This window comes from Ochlerotatus camptorhynchus, unplaced genomic scaffold, assembly GCF_037179485.1.
Source record: "Ochlerotatus camptorhynchus isolate MF236.1 unplaced genomic scaffold, CSIRO-AGI_Acam_v1.1 ptg000137l, whole genome shotgun sequence".
Taxonomy (NCBI): domain Eukaryota; kingdom Metazoa; phylum Arthropoda; class Insecta; order Diptera; family Culicidae; genus Ochlerotatus; species Ochlerotatus camptorhynchus.
In genome coordinates, this window is record NW_027040627.1 from 838,714 (window position 1) to 859,357 (window position 20,644).

The 20,644-nt window shown below is 40.5% G+C and overlaps 1 protein-coding gene across 6 annotated transcripts in view; it reads right to left on the bottom strand.

Moving 5' to 3' along the window:
• LOC135700496 (sex determination protein fruitless-like) overlaps window positions 1–20,644 on the bottom strand; it is a 790,809-nt gene that overhangs the window by 372,784 nt on the left and 397,381 nt on the right. The window contains exon 1 of one of the 6 annotated variants that reach the window (XM_065221033.1): window positions 18,842–19,250. The exons of the other annotated variants lie outside the window; for them this stretch is intronic. Within the exon in view, the coding sequence (XP_065077105.1) occupies window positions 18,842–18,843 (2 nt within the window). The 5' untranslated portion in view covers window positions 18,844–19,250. Of the gene's footprint in view, window positions 1–18,841; window positions 19,251–20,644 lie in introns of those variants that run through there. 6 annotated transcript variants of the gene reach the window in all.

The window sequence follows — 20,644 nt, forward strand, 5'->3', positions numbered from 1 at the left end:
AGGATTGACTAAATGGCTGGAAATTAATATTATGAACTCAGGTACAGAAGCTAGGAAAGTGATAAAAATATTTATAAATTTTTTTCAAGATTTGGTTTACCGGACACAGTATGTAGTCACTGATAATCGCCCACCTTTTAATTCTCGGGAATTTGTGAGTTTTTTTGGAGCGCCAAGGAGTTCAGGTTCTTAAAAGTCCATCTTATCACCCGCAAAGTAATGGTCAGGCAGAACGTCTGGAACGAGAGTGGCCAATGAGGCTCTCAAAAAGTTCCTTTTTGATGTGGATATGCGGCAGTTAGACTTCAATGACAGGGTGAATTATTTTTTATTTAAGTATCGAAATATCTGTTTGACTTCGGGAGATGACTTTCCATCTGATAGAGTCCTAAAATAGAGGCCAAAAACATTGATAGATTTAGTTAATCCAACAAAAAATCTAAAAAAAAAAACCTTTGTTAAACCATTAAATAATGCAGATTTTTATAAAGGAAGCAAGTCATAACAAAAGTAAACCAACAGATTCTTTAGATGGTTTGACTCTAGGAGACAAGGTTTTATATAATTAACTAATGTTGATAGATGGATTGATGCTATATTTATTAAAAGAAAGTCTAATCATATTTTCCAGATCACAGTGGGCTCTCACGTCATCTCGGCCCACATATGGCAGGTGCCAATGCCGAAGGTGAGATGTGAAAGTCGGCAAAATGTTGCACTTTCTCTCAAACCATATCCATACAAGAGCGAAGCACGACAAGCTAGAGGCGAGAAGAGGCGTTTTGATGATCTCGAAGACAAAGAACCATTCTATGGTTTCGAGCCACAAGATACGCGTCTAACTCCCAACAAAGATGAATTGCACCCCAATGCACTCGGAAGAAATGAATTAATAAGGAATCCAGAAGAAGGTAATGGCGGAATCAGAAGATCTGCTCGAATAAAAAAAAAGAAAATTATTTGAGAATTACGTGTGAAGTTTCGCTCAAAATTGAATTATGATTTGTAAACTATAGTCTTATATTAGTTGAGCAAAATGCATTAAATTCATTAGGTTTGATCTGAAGTAAATCTTTTGCTTAAGGGGAAAGGTGTGAGATGAACTGAAAATTGCATGATTCAGATTTAGCGTGTAACTCGGTATACTAGGGAAAACGCCATTTGCGATGAATAAAACATCTGTCAAAATCATATATGCGATGTTAAGTGTTAAAGTTAAGGTTTCGTTCTGAGTGAATAAAGATGTTCTGGTCATTAGTTTCAGGACAGCAAACCAACTTAAGAGTGTTTTTTATATCTTCAAGAAAGTGTCTGAAGAAGAACCCGCCTTCAATTCACGATCTGTTAACGACAGATTTGAAATTTTGATCTTTGAAATCGGCCCAGTGCTTCAAAAGTTATGAAATTTTGAAAAAAATCATTTTTAAGAACAAGTCGATGTTTTTAACCTACCCTATCATGGAAACGGTCACCCTAATGACAACATATTAAATACAGGTCTGATATTTTGCGATGAGGAACAAAACTACCAATTTTTACGAAATACTGTGAACCACTATATTGTTTTGCTATGGAATGGCTGTATATAGAAATTTATAAATTTATACCCGCAATTCAGCTGCTGGAGTGCTAATTCTTGACAATATAGCTAATTCACCAAGGCATGGGTCATTACTATAGGGAATATAAAAACATGTCATATTTGAATTTTTAAACCGTTTAAGATCCTCAGAACTTGATCAGCCTGAATTCTTGCGAAAATATCCAGAGAAATTTACTAATATCTTCGTCTATATGGAGATTTTTTGAATATTTCCTGCTGTCTAGGAAGGATGTCTGAAAGAATCCTGTAACTTATGCAACTTATCCCTTTAGATTTACAGAATTCCCTCAACTTCTGCGAAACTCCCTGAATGCATTCCAAATTTCATTTTTTTTTCCATCTGTCTTAATTCAAATAAGGCCTCTGGACGCCTTTACACTTCTGGGAAGACACCTAAGACATCTAAACGTATTCTTGAACATCTGGAAAGTTCTTTGAAATTTAACAAATTTCCCAAAATCTCCAAGAAGTTCATGAAGCTTTTTTGAAGAAAGATCTCAGGTAAACTGCAATGAAGTTCCCTAAGCTGAAGTGAGGTTCCCTTAAGTTCTTGGAAGTTTATTGAGCTATCAGATTGAACAATTTAGATCTTCTACACTTCTTACACTTGTATTAAGTTCTACGTAGCTCCTCAAAATGCTGCGAAATTCGCAAAACTTCCCAAGTTTGCTGCAATTTTACGCTTCTCGTTGATTTTCTGCGAAGTTTTACGAACGAAATTTCTTGATTTTTACTTAATTTCCACAACTATTCCAAATCCATGAGGCTTCAAAAAAGTGCTCTAAAATTATGTAGAGGTTCCCGATCAATAATGAGCTTTCTTGAAATAAAATAATGTTCCCTTAACTTCAACGAAGCTCCTTAAACTTAAATACATTCTCCAGATCTTCGCAGTTTTCAGAACTTTTCCAAGTTCCTTGTTTCTACGATTTTTTTTCTGGAGATCTATGAAGTTCCCAGATTTTCTACCAAGTTTCCTAAATTTTTACGATTCCCTACAGAACTTCTTAGAATTCCTTGAAGTTTTACGGATTTCCCAGATCTCTGGGTTCATGGCCAAGTTTTAGAGCCTGAAGACGTCAATCAAAATACTGATTTAATATAATTTCTCAACATTGTTTCTTCTAGTCCAGAACATAAGAAAAGTAGCAAACATAAAGGACTTTAATAAAATCTTTGGTTGTGGTTCATTTTCATCAATCGCTGTTTGTTACCGCGAGGCAATTAATTTAGGATCAAGTCTATAAGCCAACCCGCATAGTTGCATACGTCTTAGCTGATGTCGATACCAAGGCCAAGGAAAAGAAATGAAAAGTAGGGCAAAACAACGACAGCTAGGTTACATAATTACATAATTATTTACTTAGGATGCATATGCGCTCGAGAAGAATAAACACGCCCACACGCGACATATCTGCGCATGTAGATTAAGATTAGTTTTCCCTCTCTGTTCATCCTTCACGAAGGATAATGTTTAAACGTCACAAATGTTCGAATTCTTATTTGTAGAGCCATATCGGATCTGAGTTACAAAAAGCAATAAATTCATGAGCATATTGAGAAATCCCGGTTCCGAAAAGGACATAGTATATAAGGATTCGAAAACATAGATTAGCCCTTTTAAGGCCCGCGTAGAAATTCGATTATAACTAGCCGAAATAAGCTTAAAGCTCGGTATTGAGAGTAACATGGAAAATTCCATAGTGACAGGAAATGATTTTACATAATTATAGATCGCTAATGTAACACATACATTTAAGACCACCTTGTACAGAATGGAAAATACAACTAAGTTCGTAGGTTACTCCAGCTTTTTCTCATTTTTGAATCTGAAAGAACTCTTGACCTAGAAGTGAAAACTTCTCTTGTTAACCGGAGAAAAAAGTAGCTATTAGAATCAAAGCGAAGCGAAAGACTTTTGGCCGCGACACTGTTAAATAGTAACATTGATGTTGGCAAGCTTGACAAAATACCGGTGAGTCAGCTACGCCAATGTTGAAGGTGACAGCGATTTGTCTTCGCTAGACCCAGGTTCTAAGAAGAGATAATTTCATAAATTGACATGATCGAGACGTATTTGAAGGACCCACCCTAACATAACGCTGGAGGTGACGGTGACACTATTAGTTACGAGGAGTTTGATAGTAAATGTACTAATCGCAGATGAAGAGCCAACCTTTCATTGATGCTGCGAATATTTGTGAGATGCTTTAGCAAACACGTGTAACCGTTGTCCACTAGATCACAATCCCAGAAACTACTCAAAAAAAAGTAAAAACACTTTACCCAACCCCCGTCGATCGATGCCTGAATTACCTGATGATGTAACCGAAATTTCCCCACTACTTAATGCCTCCCGTAAAAAGAAACAGCAAACACAGACCTTTCCCTAGAACCCATCTGGCCCCTCTGTCCCCCGTTTCCCTGTTGTAGCTTCACCCCAATTCCGCACATTCCGGTCTGATTTCGGGTCCGGTCCATATTCCATCCTCGTTCGCCATTACTTTTGCTCTCGTTCTTTCAAAATTCCGCACCGTGTGTTCAAGGTCGTCTGCATTGGTATGGGGGAGCAGCCGTACAGTCCCAAAATTGGGATGTAACACACTGCGAAGATGACTGGCGTGCGGTTGTTTTTCTGCGTTGTTCGTTCTCGAGCGAAATCATCGCTGTGTTGGTTCGGTTCCCCCGTCGCAATCCCCGCAATCGTAGTTAGTCACCCCCTAGTCGTCCTTGTCTTAGTCTTGGTCGCCACCATCGTCAGAAAAACAGCCAAAATTGAATACCTACACTCTCCGGCATCGGCATCATCATCGTCGCTCCCATCATCCAACATCAACATCAACCCGACCGACATAAAACGAACGAAACACGGAACGAAAGTGAGAGTGAGTTTCGAGTTGCCCTAGATTCGTGAATGCCACCGCGTCGCAGCACCCACCCAATAGGATCTTCACCCCCTCGCACCGCAGCAGACGGTTGGTCGTTGTAATACCGGCCGGCGGCTGGTCTGCGCCGGTCGTCTCGTTCCGGATTTACTGGAAACGGCCTCTGTTTGTGCGGTGCTGTAACGCCGGTCCCGTTCGACGCAATTGATTTCAACGTCAAACCTTTAGCAGACCCCTAACGGTGCTCCCCTGGAACCCTTCGCATTGCGTTGGCCTTTTATGTTACAGAGCGGTACCGTTGATGGCGGATGGATTTTTAGACGGTGTTCTTTATTTCTAGATTCATTCGGTTTTTGATAATAAAGATACCATTTCTGGACGAACATTTCAAAGTGTCATATCTGATTTGATCGATTCTTTTCATAGACTTTGTCATTCCATGTTTTGTTTTGCGTTCTGGACGCTAGATGAGAACCTCCTTCGTCAAACTAGATGGCAAAATCAAACGAGAAAGTCGATGAAGAGACCGATCAATGCAGATCAATATTCTTGCTACCAATGATCGGGCATCTCGGAATTGGGAAAATGGAATACCGACTCAAAAACTCCATCCGCAAACAACGGTACCACTCTGTAATGCGAAAATATCATCAAGGAACTTTGAAGGTTACATCGTCGTCGTCGTCGCTTCTCGATCTGATTGTGTTTGTGCGTCTGTACGTACGTCTTCGGTGTTACCTTTTCGGCTGTCGGTTGGTAGGAGCACTCGTGCGTGCGTGCGTGAGTGTAGGTTAGTACGAGACTACCGACCAACCGGCCCTGCCGACGACCTTTGGTGGAAAATCAATACAAGGTTCCCTTTTTGGTTTTGGGCTACCTTCTGTTCCGATGCGAAGATGGTGCTGAGATTCCGCGAGGGCCGGAGGAGAAGAGACCAGAAATCCGGGCTGCTCATTATTGTTGAAGATTTTCGCATGGATGTGAGTTGGAAGTGTTTCTCTCTTTTATGGAAGGGTTGCGAAATAATCAAAGTTGTTCTAGAACAAATGTGGACATTTCAGCAGAATCTTTAAGTTTGAGAAAACATCACCAACTGTTGAATGGAAATTTGCTGCAGGATGTCGCATGCCGGCATTTGCTTTCGCGTTGCGAGTTTCCTGTCGTTCATATTTACAGCGGAAAAAGGGCAACTGCCAACGAGCTACCAATACAACGATAATGATGTGAAAAAACTGTACTGTTTTGGTTGAGCTATGAGCTTTTTAACAAGGGTGGTGTAGGTAATTTTGGGAGCTGATCACATTTACTAACGAATTCGATGCGGATTGTTGGGAACAGATTCAAAGGATTGCGAAGCTAGCTGGTGACTAAGTCTTAATATGAATTTTAGTTTGGAGCGTTTAGAGAAGATTGGAGGTTCTAAGCACTGTGTTTGGGCTAAGTTGTAAGCTGGGTTATGGGGAAGCGGACTTCAAAATTGAACCAATTTCGAGCTGTCAAATCGAACCAAATTTTTACTCTTTCGGTATAACTCTACATAAACAATCGTCGTTAATTTTTTGGGCACTTAACACTAACAACTTTTAAGGGTTTTCTAGAGTTGTAGGATCGTCAAACAGATTGAACTCATCAGGATTATATAATTCAAGAAATATCTGACGTTGACTTTCTGTCCTCTGAAACTGACTCATGAATATGCCCGTCATATTCCTTAAATAGACCTATAGAGCTATAGTAGACTCACAAGACCTCTTAAGTTGCTCCATAGACGTAGCTCATAAGTCATCCTGAGTTATATCATGAGATTTGAAGATGACTAGTTAGGCCTGTAAAAGTGAACTCTTGGCTAACCTCCATGGCGTCGGAACTTAGCCCATAAAGTCTCTGGGATCATCTTCAAAAGATATATGAAGTTGAACCTCGAGGGCACTAAAGTAGACTCATGACGTATTTACAGTTCACTCATAAGCCTTCAGCAGTTATTCCGTAATGTATGACAGACCTGTAAGGTCTTTGGATCTAACAAGACGTCTGCAGAAAAATATCTGAAGTTAAGCCATAGATATCTGAGTTTACATATAAGGCTTCTTAAGTTGAATAATAATGCCTCTTGTGTAACCCCCAAGCCCTCTGAGCTTATTCCATAAATCCTCTGTGGTTAACTCAAACGATGCTTAGAATTGATCCTATTTTCCAAAATGTTTATTTGGAAGGAAAACCTCTTTAAAATCTCTACGGAGCCGAGGGGCTAGTCATATTTCATAATTATTGAGTTCAAGATTTGTTCCGTGTTCACCAGATCCGCAGTGGCTGTGTTGGGTCTTGTTTTCGGTCTTTAATGTCACTTTTCCACCATCTCTTTATCCAGTTCTTCTATTACTTGCTCTATTGTTTGATGTTGTTTTCCAACAATGCACCTCTAGCCACTACCCCATCTAACAATTTTAGCGGCAGATTAGCTTATACGTGCGAAATACACCTTATGCAGCTAATGTTTGCCTTCTAATCTGGTCTGCAGCTAAAATTGTTTGTTGGGGCTCTAGAGTACGTACTGCTATCGAAGCTTCAATCGCTCTGTTATTTGTCCTTCAAGGCCCTGCTTTTGACGTAGACTACGTCTAACGGGAAGGTACAGGGGGTAAATCGCAATCTTTAATTGTGACCGTCACGGCAAGGGATAGGTTTTGAACGGTTATAACTTTGTCATTTATAGATGAAATTGAAATCCAAATACAGCAATCGATAGGGAATAACTCTACAAATCTGTTCAAATAAATACATTTCGAATGTTAAATTTAAAAATTGTAGATATAAAAAGTGGTAATTTTATTACTGTTTTCATGAAGTAAACGTTTTACCTCACCCAGTTGTTATAATCGAGTACCATTTGTTTGCGCATCGTTCTGCTTGAACCTGTAAAGCTTTAAAAGTGCGCTGCTGTCACACCACCGCTTCTTTTCGGATTGGACGACGTGGGGGAGCGGATAGCTTAAGATACCAGCGGCAAGCATAATCGCCAGCGGTAAATGGTGAATGTTTTCCCTCTCTCTCCTGTCGTGCGGGAAAACTTACTCGCGGCGAATCGTAACAATTATCATTCACCCTCCCACCTCTTTTCACCTATAAATATTTTTTTTTCTATTTATGAACGTTACCGAACAAACCATTTGAACACCCCACCCCTAGTAGCGACTTGAAACAAATTCTGAACTACCCCGCCTCCAATTACATAAAACAGCAAAAAGGTTATCTTCCACAAAATTAATTTTGGTATCTATGACAGATACGTATTTCGTGAATGATTTCGTCTACAATGTGCAGACTTCATCAGTTTTATTCCCACTAAAGACTTATCAAAATCTAACCCTCTTGACGGTGCCGGTGCTGTAGTGGTAAGCGTGATTACCTCTCACCTCAGCAGACCTGGGTTCAATCTCAGTCGGCGCCACCGGGATGTTCTGAGGCATAACATCTCTAATCACGCCTTCCTTCGGAAGGGAAGTAAAACCGTAGGTCCCCAGTTCATGAGTTGATGGGTCGGTAGGTAGGGTCCCTGGCGTCGGTAGCATTGGTGCTCAGCACGGAAAACAAAATCGACGGAAAACAAATCAAGAAAAAAAAAAAATAACCTTTTTCAGTACCCCTAGATAAAATGTCAAGATCACAGGTAAAAAAATGAAACTACAATGTGTAGAATCGGAAGCTACCTAACTAAAAACTAACAACATTACTTAACACACATTGTAGTTTCATGACATTTACCTTTCCTTTAGAATAACTTTCCCTCACAGAATTATTTTTTGAGTTTCTCCCAAATAAAATTGAACTTCTCTCTGAGAGTCCTTTGAACGTTATTCTTTATACAATTTCAGAACTCTCCAAAACTTTCGAGGAATTCATCCTAAGATTCGCTTTGAAAGAATTCACAGAAGCTTCCTTTCATGATTATATGTAAAAATAGACTGAATCCTCCTTAGAATGTCCGTGAAGTTCACATCCGAATTGTCTTGAAATTCTGCCCATTATTATCCTGTAGCTCTCTGGAATATTTCTTAAGCTTCTCAATTCTCATAAAACTCTTCTCAGAATACCTTTGGAATTCGATCTTGTTGGTATTTATCACATTCATTAGTAATTGACCTGGAATCTTCTTCACAATTGTCATGCAATTTTCCTCAGAACTATCTAAAGATTCCACTCTGAACTCACACCCAGGGATCGGGTGCTACTCATTTTTTTGCGAGTAAAACACACGCTGTTGCGAGATTGCACTTTCTTTCCAAAGAGACGTGAATGAGCATTTTAAATCGTGCAGCACATTCCATTCTTCTTGTGTTGGAGAGCTACCGCTCCAACGGTGTTAAGCCTCTTTCTCTCTCTCTCTCTCTCTCTTTGTTTCTCCAACAGTGTTCTTTCTCTATAACTGTAGCGTTGTAGGATAGCTAGCATCAGTGCTGTTAATTTTCATATCATTCGATTGAAGATGAACCAATACAACTATTAAATCGATTCTGTGAAAAAAATTCTCGTGCCCATCATTTGAAGAGCCCCTTTCTAATTCGAAGCTCATTGTCACTGTCAATTGAGTCACCCAGTCACCCACTATCATTTGATATCCGACAGTGGAGTGTGGAAGAAACCCAGCAAAATGGTTCCGAGCAGACAAGTCGACCCGATGCCGGATCAATGTAAGGCTAATTTAAGAACGATGTCCTCCCAATGTCGTGTTGTTGTCGGGTCAATTTGGGGTTTATGTCGGGTCAATTTCGGGTCAACATCAGGTTGGGGTTTGATAGAAGTCAGGTTGGTGTCGGGTTGGCTTAGATTTTTCGCCGGAATGTCGACCAGAGCTTAGCCCCTTGTGAAGAAAATTACACATCGATCTTAAAAAAAATCTCTTTAGGAAAAGCATCAAAATTTGCATTTTCCTATGCTTTTGAAAACCATACAGTCACTGCAACATATATTATATGAGTGTAAAAATATTCTGCACCCAGCCTAAAATATGCAGCCATTTTTGTAAAGCTCTAAGTCACGTCTCTCCCGATTGAAAAGTGCTACTCCCGTCATAACACCGTGCACTACTCGGTTGTGCTATACGCAAGTAGCACCTGAGCTGTCCAACTACTCTTTCCAAATATAAAGGACGCACTCCCTTATTTTAGAGTAGCACCAGTGTTTTTTGCACCACTCTGAGTTTTTTGTCGATCCCTGCTCACACCATTGATTTGCAGCTCTAGTGAAATCTCTCTTAGAGTTCTTCAAAAATAAAATCTCTTCATATTTTTTCTAAAACATACATTGCTGTTATCTCCAGATTTATTTTTAAAATCTCTTCGAAATTATCTTAATATTTAGTTCATCAAAGTGACTGCATGCTGACAATCCAGTCCTATTGTTTTGAAACTGGTCCAGGATCTTTTTTTTTAATTTGTTTTGGGAATTCACGGGCTTTTCCCGATTTTCCCTATTTCTCGGTTCACTAGTCTCCCTGCAATTAGTGCAATATTTCTGTTACTGCTTTTCCTATCACAGATTTCAGATTTTAATACCAAGCACTGAAATTATAAAACGGTGACTCTATTTATGCTTTTAGATTAGCATTGTAGGTACCTCTTACATGAAGAATTATACTATGGAACGACTCAATTTATTTTCCCGGATTTTTTTTTTGTTGGGGGTGGGGCATAGCAAACCGTACCTTAGTATCATTCTCCATGCAGGATGGGCATATAATGTTAATCTAAAAGAGGTACCGTCCGGGTTTTTTTTCAGCTCAAGGTACTGAAATTTGTAATCTGCGATAGGGAAATCACGTTTTTCCCACCACAGAAACGCCCCGTTTTCATATGTAAAATAATGGATCTTTAAAACAAAAAAACAGTAACATCCAGTCATTGTTCATTGCTTAATCGGTAGATACAAGATGTACTGATAAAATGGCTAAAATGTTCGGATCGTGAGATATTTGCGATCAATTGCGAAATTTCACTAAAAATAGGTGCAAAATTGTGTATCTCAATTTTGTTTATGCGTTTTCTCTGTCTTGTCGCAGATAACCTTGTCGGATAAGGTACGGTATTACCAACCGGTGGAAACTAACGATTTTAAATTGGCTCACTTCTTGACTAGCCTATTGGCATAGAATAAACGTGCTCAACTTTTTGACTCAGCTCTGGTACTCTCTTCGGTCCCAAGCTAATCGATTCATCCCTCGAACATAGGAAAATCCCCAAACCCTTCATTTAATCGATCAAACTTTCATAGCGAATAAAAACAGGCATTGTGAAGTACTGGAATTCCGACTAGAATGGGGTACGCTTATAGATGTACTTGGTACCAATAGGCTAGTCAAGTAGTGAGCCAATTTAAAATCGTTAGTTTCCACTATTGGTCGCAAGCAAATCGAAACCCAATTCTAGTCGAAATTCTAGTACTACACTATGTTTGTTTTGATTCGCTATGAAAGTTTGACAGATAAAATGAGGGGTTCGTGGATTTTCCTATGTTTCGAGGGGTGCATCGATTATCTCGGGACCTTCTAGTCTTAGAGTACCTCTATGGTATTACTAAGCCGGAGGAGGCTAGTTTGATTATTGGTCCGCTCTAGGAATTTTTGGGGTGGAAAATTTCTTGACTTCCCTGGGCATAGAGTACCATTGTGCTTGCCACACAATATACAATTTCATGCATTTGTAAAAGGGTCGAAAGCTCACAACTGTTGAAGTACTGAATTGACACTTTATTTCATAATGATTCCTTCAGTAATCAATCGTAAATTTAGGTGGGGGACTTTTACAAATGTAGTAAAATTTGTATTCGGATTCTATGAAGTCCTGAATTTGGCCAAGTTTTAATAAGTATGAAATCCAGAATGACAAAAATTATAGGTTACTTCTGTGTATTTTTAATCAATATCAAGACAAATACACGAGAAGATCACTAAATAGATTAACGTCGTCTACGTCAACCATGCGGTCGTGTCTTGCACATAACTCCACCAAACTTTTTTATTCGTCCGGTGGCTTTTCAAGCTTCGTCTGGGCCGTCCATTCGGTGTACGAATTCATCCAATGTCCCACCGTCTGGCATATGAAGCATTTATTTTTATACCCGTCGTATAATATATTCCCCATTCGATTAAGAAAACTACACATTAGGTCCATGTATTCACCTCGCACACCTATATACTTATCAAGGCCCAACTCAACAGGGTTTTTTTTCGATTCCAAAGGTAGCAGCGATTTGAGCCATTTTTGACGTAGGACTACGTCTTTAATTTCTATACTGGGAGTCACATTTAAAAAAAAATCAAAATTCAGACATGTAACGAAAAATCCCAAACATGGACGTAACGATAGAGCGCAAATCGAACACACGACACATTGCGCATGCTCACATGAGCGAGCTCACCGCTCGGTTGACCGTTCACCATTTCAACAATGAATGGAAGGGATGAGAAAAGCAGCGGTAATAAAAACGCTTGCCAAATAGTTTTCTTCGTGGAGGCGATATCCCGGGCAAGGGAACAACACGTGCCAGTATGGTGACCATACAGGTGTGCAATACTCTTAACCTTGACAGATCTACTAAAGACCCACCATCCGAAGGCAGTACCAACGCTCTGGTCTGTCTGACCGTAAAACCCACTGTAATCGCCTATCAAAAACCATCCAAGCCAGGATGGTGGACCTCAGAAACCAGGACTTTGCTAACAGGATCCGCTCGCTCCCAGATTGTGCAAAGCCCTTTTGGAAACTAACCGCTACGGCGACCCAGTGGTTCATCTGATAACTCCTGAAGCGAAGGCTGCCGCGGTAGGTTAACACTTCGTCAGCTCACATAATCTCGGACAAAACATCGTCAGCTCTCACGAAGCTGAGGTTGCTGAAAACGCAACCAACCTCCATCAGATTCCCAATATTTTTTCCGCGGAATCCGAGATTAGATTTGGTTTCCGGAAAGGTCATTCGACCGTCCACCAGCTGACTCGAGTAACAAACATTATCAGACGGAACAAATCTGCTTCGAAAACATCTGCCATGGCGTTGTTAGACGTTGAAAAGCGTTCGATAATGTCTGGCATGACGGCCTTGAACACAGCAGCACTACGGTCTTCCAATCTTCCTAGTGGAGATAATTAACAACTATCTATCGGACAGGATGTTCCGAGCCTCTGAATGGCATCACATCGGATGATTTCAACATCGGTGCTGGGGTTCCACAAGGGAGAATCCTTGGCCCCATTCTATTCAACCTGTTCACCTCCGATATGCCGGTTCTCCCTGATGGTAGATCGTTGTCTCTGTTCGTAGATGACACATGCATCGTCTACAAGGGTAGGGTCAACGGAGCATTGACTGCCAAACTTCAGATAGGCATGGGCGTCCTGTCTGAATATTTCAACAGCTGGAAGATCATCATCTTTCCACACTCTAAATCTCCCAGATTTGTTCCGTCGGTGAATAACAAGATCTACCTGAACGGCACAGCGGTGGAATGGTCAAAAGAGGTAGTCTACCTCGGCTTAATACTATACAGCAAGCTGATTATTAGGGAGCACGTTGACAAAACCAAAACCAAGTGTAACATCTTGATAAGATCACTGTATCCACACATCAACAGGAGGTCTACTCTATCCCTGAAAAATAAGCTTGCTGTCTACAAACAAATCATACTTCCCGTAATACGGGAATACGGGATGCCAATCTGGGAGAGTTGTGCCAAATGCCTTAAACTCCAAAGGATCTAGAACAAGATCCTTAGGGTGGTCCTAAACAGTCTCCAGCGGACTAGAAATTCTGAGATTCACCTCCTGGCTGGAATTCAGACATTAGAAGAACGGAGAGTATTCATCCTGGAAAGGTTCAGAGACACCCGTCTGAGATCAAATCATCAGATCATACGTGATCTAGCACGTTAGGCAGTGTTGGAAAAGTTCGCGATATTTATCGAAGTTCACCATGGGAAAAGTTCGTGAGTCATAGTGATTTTTCGTGAACTTTTCCATCACTGACGTTAGGTTAAGTTATGCTCGTAGTTAGGTCTTCACGTTTTTTCAGGTTTTCACTTTTTTTCAATTAAAAAAAAACACACCCCTAATAAAGGTATTCTATAAACTAATTGAAAAACGCAAATAATAAAAATATCAAATTAAACAAAGATGAAGAGCCAATTTAAATTTTAAATCAACGTACTATCATAATCAACAGAAATGAACATAATTTTACTAGGGTAGAGAACTACTTCGGCCTAATCGCCCATTTTGGGCCTATCAAGCAGAAAACTTCAAATAAATCCATGATTTCAGAGTTAACAAGTCAATTATGCGATTGGTACGATACTTTAGTTAATAAGCTTCCGAACAAAGTAAATGAGAACGCATGATATGAAGGTTTGCACCCATTATTCCCAAAAACCAAAGAAGCGCTCCGACCAAATCAATTTTTATCTTCATTCGATAGGCCGAATTGAATTCATTGGCGTTTCAATGCATTAGGCCGAGTTTAAAATCCGTAGGCCGAGTTTGGCGTCAAGAAGCAGTGTTGGACTTTTGACAATATCTCAACGATTGGTTTCTCGTTTTCAAATCTTGCGGTACGTACGGAAAGGTAAATAAATTTGGAAGCCATCAGTAATAATAACATTCTGTTTGGTGATAAACTGAACTAGATTAAGAAAGACTAAGTGCGGGTTATGCTTAATAGGCCGGAAATGGGGTAGTTAACCCTATTAAGTTTTCTTCGTCATTTACTTTCGAGTAATGGACGGATAAGCGTCGGACACGACGTATCAGTGGAACATCACGCATCGTACCAATACGAAGACGACGATGAATGCACCCACATTGACCGGGGAAAGCCTTTCCACAATAAGCAGCATGGCCGTCATCCGGTCGGCATCGACTTGCACTGGTGTGAAAGAGTCAAGTAACACTAGTTGTTCTTTCCCAACAATCAAATTAAATGCTAGTCGGAGCACGGCTTTGTCTGGTGTGAATGCTGCCATATACTGCAACTAGGAACGCTCTGACGAAAAATACATTAAAAGGTAGGGGCCTAGTTAGCTATTCTGCAAGTATACAACAGACTGTAATTCAGTGAACATGATCAGCTTTAGTGATTCCGCTAGCTGCTTCCGTGAAATGAACTCCGATTCAACACGTCATCCTTCGTTGATTGAAGCAGAAATTACTACTAAAGATAATAGAGTCACTTTTTGTTGGGCTTCGAGCCACTCTGGAATTCGTGGCAATGAGGAGGCAGACAGGTTGGCTGGAATTGGTCGAGAACTTGATGGTTTAGAGATGTCCGTCCCTTCATCTAACGTCTGCAGATTGGCCAAGCAAAAGATCAGAGAGAAATGGGATTTGGAGTGGTTAAAATAGGTCTTGCACTTAAAGAAGAATTAAAAATTCGACTCTCTCTTGGCCTGAACATAGAAATACCAAAGATCGCCGCATTCTGTCGAGGCTTCGAATTGGACACACTCGACTTACCCATAGTTACAGGATAACGAAAGAACAACCCCCAAACTGTATCACATGTGGTGCTACTCAGTCCGTCTCTCATATTCTTATGGATTGCAGACCATATTGCACAGGACGTATGGCTAATCATTTGAATAATTGTTCATTGGAGGAGGTTTTGTAATTACCTTGCGAGGAAAAACTATTAAAATATCTGAGAGACACTGGTCTCTACGAAGAAATATAAGTGTAACAATAATTATGTATAAATGAAATGTAAAAAAATAATTTACTGAAGGGATGAATGACCTTAAAGGTTAAAGTCCCTCAAAAATAAATAAACAACATGAACATGATCAATTGCAATTCCATTAGCTATGAGGACAGTCACCACAACAAATTTGAAAGACCCAGAAAGTGGACACGGACATCTGAATGAGAAGAATTACCAACGGCAACGACATCCTTCGAACGTTACACAGCTGAGTTTGACTACAATGATCACCTGCGTAATGCTGTTGCCAGGAAAGCCAACTGAACACGCTGTCTCTGGAGTTATAGTACGTTCATACTACAGAGTTATAACATGTTATAGCGCTATCATGATGGTGGTTTTTGTGTTGCAATTATTTGACAACCGTTATAACATGTTATACATGCTCAGTCTGGACAGCGCTTTACTCAAGTACACCAGTTTGTTCGCTTCGATCCAAAATGGCAGTTTCATTTGCGGCGGAGATGGTCACCACAAATTTAGTAGGACCCTAAAGGACGCGGACATCGGAGGCTCTCTAAGTAGCTTCACCATCTTTCGGACTTTCCACTGTAGTTGTTCCGTTAGGCTGACTACAAGATTGATCACCTGCAAAATTTAAAGCACTGTGCAATGGTGTAAGCATGCCATCCCGAAAGTACCAGCATGAATGTTGGATCCCAAATAACCTTTTTCAGGGCCACTATATTTCTACGCTAAAACATTTCTTTTAAGATCTCTAGATGGTGGGTAAAACAGGTTCACAAAATTGAATTATTTTTTAACCATGAAGAGAAATAACAGCAAAGAATCATCAATCAGTGCCAATAGCAGTGTTCGGAAAATCACTATCAGCTTTGGTTTATTGAGTCTCCGTGAGAGAATAAACTTGCGTAAATCATCCAGCTCTAAACCTTTCCTCAGACGTCGATTGGTAGCACGTTTATGCATTTCGTGTTAGTTCTCCATCTACTGAAGCACATACAACAGCAATATCAATAAATATCACCAAAATAAAAGGAGCGCCAAAAGGCAACAACGAACCTACTCGTTCAATACCTTCCAACTCCAACAACCCTTTTGATGGACACCAGAAAAAAACAACAACAAACGGTCCTTTTCAGGACCACCATTTGAAAAACAAAAGGCCCTTTTCAGGGCCACCAATTCAAATACAGAAGGAGTTAACATAAAATATTTCCGATAATTAACTGAACTGAGAGCAAACACGTTTGTTCCGACCACTCACGGCCTTTGCGCTAAATATTCCAGATCTTAGGTGTAAAGTATTCATCACCTATTTTCTTACCATCCGCCTATACTTACTGATATAGGTAAGTAGTAATATCATCATTCAGAATTTAATGTCACAAGCAAACTTTTAAAATTACAAGTAACAATAATCACTTCCCAAGCAACACACATGTTCTATAACAGTTTATATAACCTTTATGTGACTGGTTTTGGTTGTATAGCAGTTTACTCAACATAATTCTATGAATTTGTGTTACTTGGGTTTTTAACATCAGCTACACGGCAGCCTTTAGGGGCCACCAATCCAAAAACGGAAAGAGTGAAAATAACAGATTATCGATCAATTAAAAGAACTAAAGGCTCAACAGAGTGCAGTTTTGAACCCCTTTGGATACGGTTGTGTTTTGAGTTTGCTCTCTGTTTTGTGCGTGTGTTCGCTTTCATAATTTTCGGCTGCATTTGCCTGATTAGCACTGGCACTCTGCCTCCCGGATGATTATACGTGTGTGGTTGGTGGTTTTCTCGCTTTCTGTTGGAGCGGGATATGTCTTTATCTGGGAGAGAGTAATTATTTCCTACTTACTATCTGTCCAGTAATAGATATCCGTCTTGCTCTTAACAGTTTTGAATTCGTAGCACCTATGATACTGTGCAACTTGTGCGATACTAATGCTAAGAATTGTTGATAATTCTTAACAAAGTTATAGAAGAACGAAACGAGCAATCAAGTAACTCATATTGAAGATGCATTACCCTTGAGTACGGTGACAAATTGAAGACCCATCGCACACAACAGTTTATTGCTACACGTAATCTATCTATTGGCCTAGCTGAGGCATTTAACATTTATTCACAATCATAAGCCACAGCAATTTAAGTCATTTTTTATACGTGTTGGCAACATACCAGCTGTAAGTTTAAGGTGCAAAAGATAAGTAAATTCCACTGCACTGTAAGTTGGACTGGCTATCCCACTCAAGATTACTCTGAAAGATTATTACATTTTATTTACTTCGCTAATCACATCATTCCCAATTTTAATTTCTGGTAGAATAGTTAATAAATTACAAGTTCGAGATAGTAACATAACTTGTGATTTAGACGCGTTAAATGTTTAATGTCTTTTTCAGCTTAATTTTACCGTCACCACGGCTCTGAACCAATGTTTTTTGTCGGATAACCAGTAATCATTCCAAATATCGGTACAGTTACCGAAGCCGTGTCCTTTTTTTGTTCACTTCATCTGGATGAATGATTTCTGTATTGCAACAATGCAAATTTTTGTTGAGAACATATGGTGTCCATGTAAATTTGTTTCGCCAAATTACAGCTGAGTATGATGGAAGTCAATACGCAACAGACCATATTGAATATGATGAAAAGTTACACTTATAACGAACCGATGTTTATCCATTCGATCTTTCGACAATTTTGGGATCATCCGGCCTATCGATAATTTGTCGCCTTCACTTTTTTCATTAGACTTTTTCTATTTAGACCTTTTGTCATACAATCCTACATATTTCCAATTTGGCTAAATGTTTGGTGACAATGATTATTTTACCCAGTAAAACAAACAAGGTGCGATAACTATATTCAATATTTGAACGATCCTAATATCGATATGCCTAGTCTTCTTACGGATTATCCTCGGATTAATTTCCGATCAATATCTTCTAGACAAATCGGCACCGACAAGCAATTCTGAACAAACATTTGTCGCGGCTGCCACACATGGCCGGTCTAATAAGATAACACCAATTAGTGAAAAAGTGCCTATATGGTCATAATGTACCACTATACCACTATAAGTTCAGCCACAATCAGCTCTGCTACCCTTCCGATTCGCACAAACAGGGCAGCCAGTGTGTTGAGATTATACAATTTTGCCACACGTGTAAACAAAGCTACGCACATTTCTTCGATTTGATTATGGGGCCCAGTAGAAGAAAAGGAAATACCACCAAGTAACGTCACTCCCCACATCCAACCGTTCCAGCTGTGAGCCTAAACTGTAACTTCTCGTCGCGAACAAATACCCACACACCTAATCCAGTCCCAACCAACCAACCAACCAACACACTCTCGGCCTCGTTCGGTTTTCGGTCAGAGTATGGGAAAGAAGGGGCGGGGGGGGGGGGGGGTGAGGTAGCAAGAGTAAACAAGAGGAAGAGGAATCATAACATGACAGATGAAAAGTAGAACTTTTCCTGCTCCGTGTCCTCTCCGTCTCTCTCTCTCTCCACCGAAAGGACCCAACTAAAATTTGTCCTGTGCCGATGGTGGCATTAATTATTCACTTAATACGTCATTTGCTGGACCATGTTCACTCCCATGCCATTTACCAAAAACAAAAATCTGCCCAAAACGGAACTTACATTTCGATTGCTAGCTGCCCGATTCGCCATTCACACCCGATTTTGATCGTTGCTAAATTCGCCGTTTTCGTAAATCTCTTCAGCTGCTGCTGGTCGCGATGTAATGAGCAAATGTAGAACCCGATTCGGTCACTGCACTGAAAATTTTCACGCACCACTCTGAATCAATTCCAGGGAATATCCGAAAACACTTGCAATCTCCGTTGGTTACCGAACAGCGGTTACACTACGAGGTCGTCACCGTTGGCCAGCTTGGTGACCATAGCAAGAGGAGCCCTAGGAACCCGTAGAAACTCGCTAATCTCCGCTTCTAGCAGGCACACACGGCTAGCTACTCCTCTCGCAAAAAAAATTGCCATCACATCAAGTTAGCCGACCCCTAAATTTACTTAGCACACAACCGTAACAGGCCGATGAGTTTAGATCGGTCGGTCGGTCGGTGCTTCTCTCCTGTAGACTCGGTAAAGTAAGCACACACACGCGTCGAGTCCACCGTCGTCGTCGAGCCGATGAGTGTGCTCACCTCACCACGTGTCTGCCCGTTATCCCCACAACGACGGTGGTGAGCCCTTCGCAGCAGTTCTGCCCGCCACGTGATTTCCCTACCTGTTACCCGAGCGCTACACCGAATCTCTCGCACACATATTAGCGCAAACCACTCGAAATAAGTCGATTGTCTTGTGTCGTCCCAATTCCACCCACCCACCGCGCCCAGAGGGCTCCATCTACCCTCCGCGTGGTCAACCCTTCCAAGGAATGGTCTCCACCACCCGCTGCCATCAGACAGACACCCGTTCGTCCCAGGCTGTTGTCAATGTGTGCCAGTTCAGTAGACGGTGAGATGGTCGGTAGGTAACTCAATTTCTTGCCTGCTACAAATTCCATTCGCGAAATGCGATCCCTTCAAGACATTATTCTGTTTGTGTATCGCGAAATTCGGCCGAGGAGAGTGAGCGTGAGAATGCCAAACGTGCCGTGGCGATGGGACGGGGTTGCCAGTTTTTTGGGGGTTTTGTTTGGGAGGGTTAACTTGTCAACAATAAGGTACTTCTTTCCAACATTAAATCTGGCAGAGTCGACACTCACCAGTGGTGGATGAAACAGTTTTGCCGGTTTTTATTTTTGCAACATCTATTTTAGGGATGAGCAAGTTAACTTCTAAAAAAATGCATTTCGGGACTCCCTAATATACACGCTCAATCCAGATCGGTAACATCTCCAACAGCCGATTACATCGGCATTTACTTTTGCTGATATCTTTGCAAAATTGCTGATTGTTAAGTAAGATCTCAGCAAAAATCTAATTTGATAGCAGCAAAATAATTTGAAAACTACTCGACTGTTGGAATCTCGGCAAACCAATTAAGTGTGTATAGGCTACGAGGGGGGCGACACATCTAAATCTCAATTCTAGATGCTCAAAAAATCTCACACTAGCGAGTCAATCTTCGAAAAAGCATCTTTCATTTCTCGCATCTACTTGCATCGTGATTCATCTTTTTGCAGGAAATTTTCAAAATCGACATAAATCTTCCTTCTATCTGCTCAGCGTGCGTTCAGCTAGCCGCAGCAAAACACAATCTTTTCTGCATCGTAGATATAGTCGTCCCTCTCGATAGGCTAATGGTATGGTGTGGTATGATATGGTTTATCATAATTCAACTGACAATCAATGTCTTACACGCTTAATTTTGTTTTGCCCAGATTCCAACAACCGAGTAGTTTTGCAATTTATTTTGTTGAGATTCAGTTAAACAATTGCCGAGACTCAGATAACAAATTTAATTTTTGCTGAGATCTCAG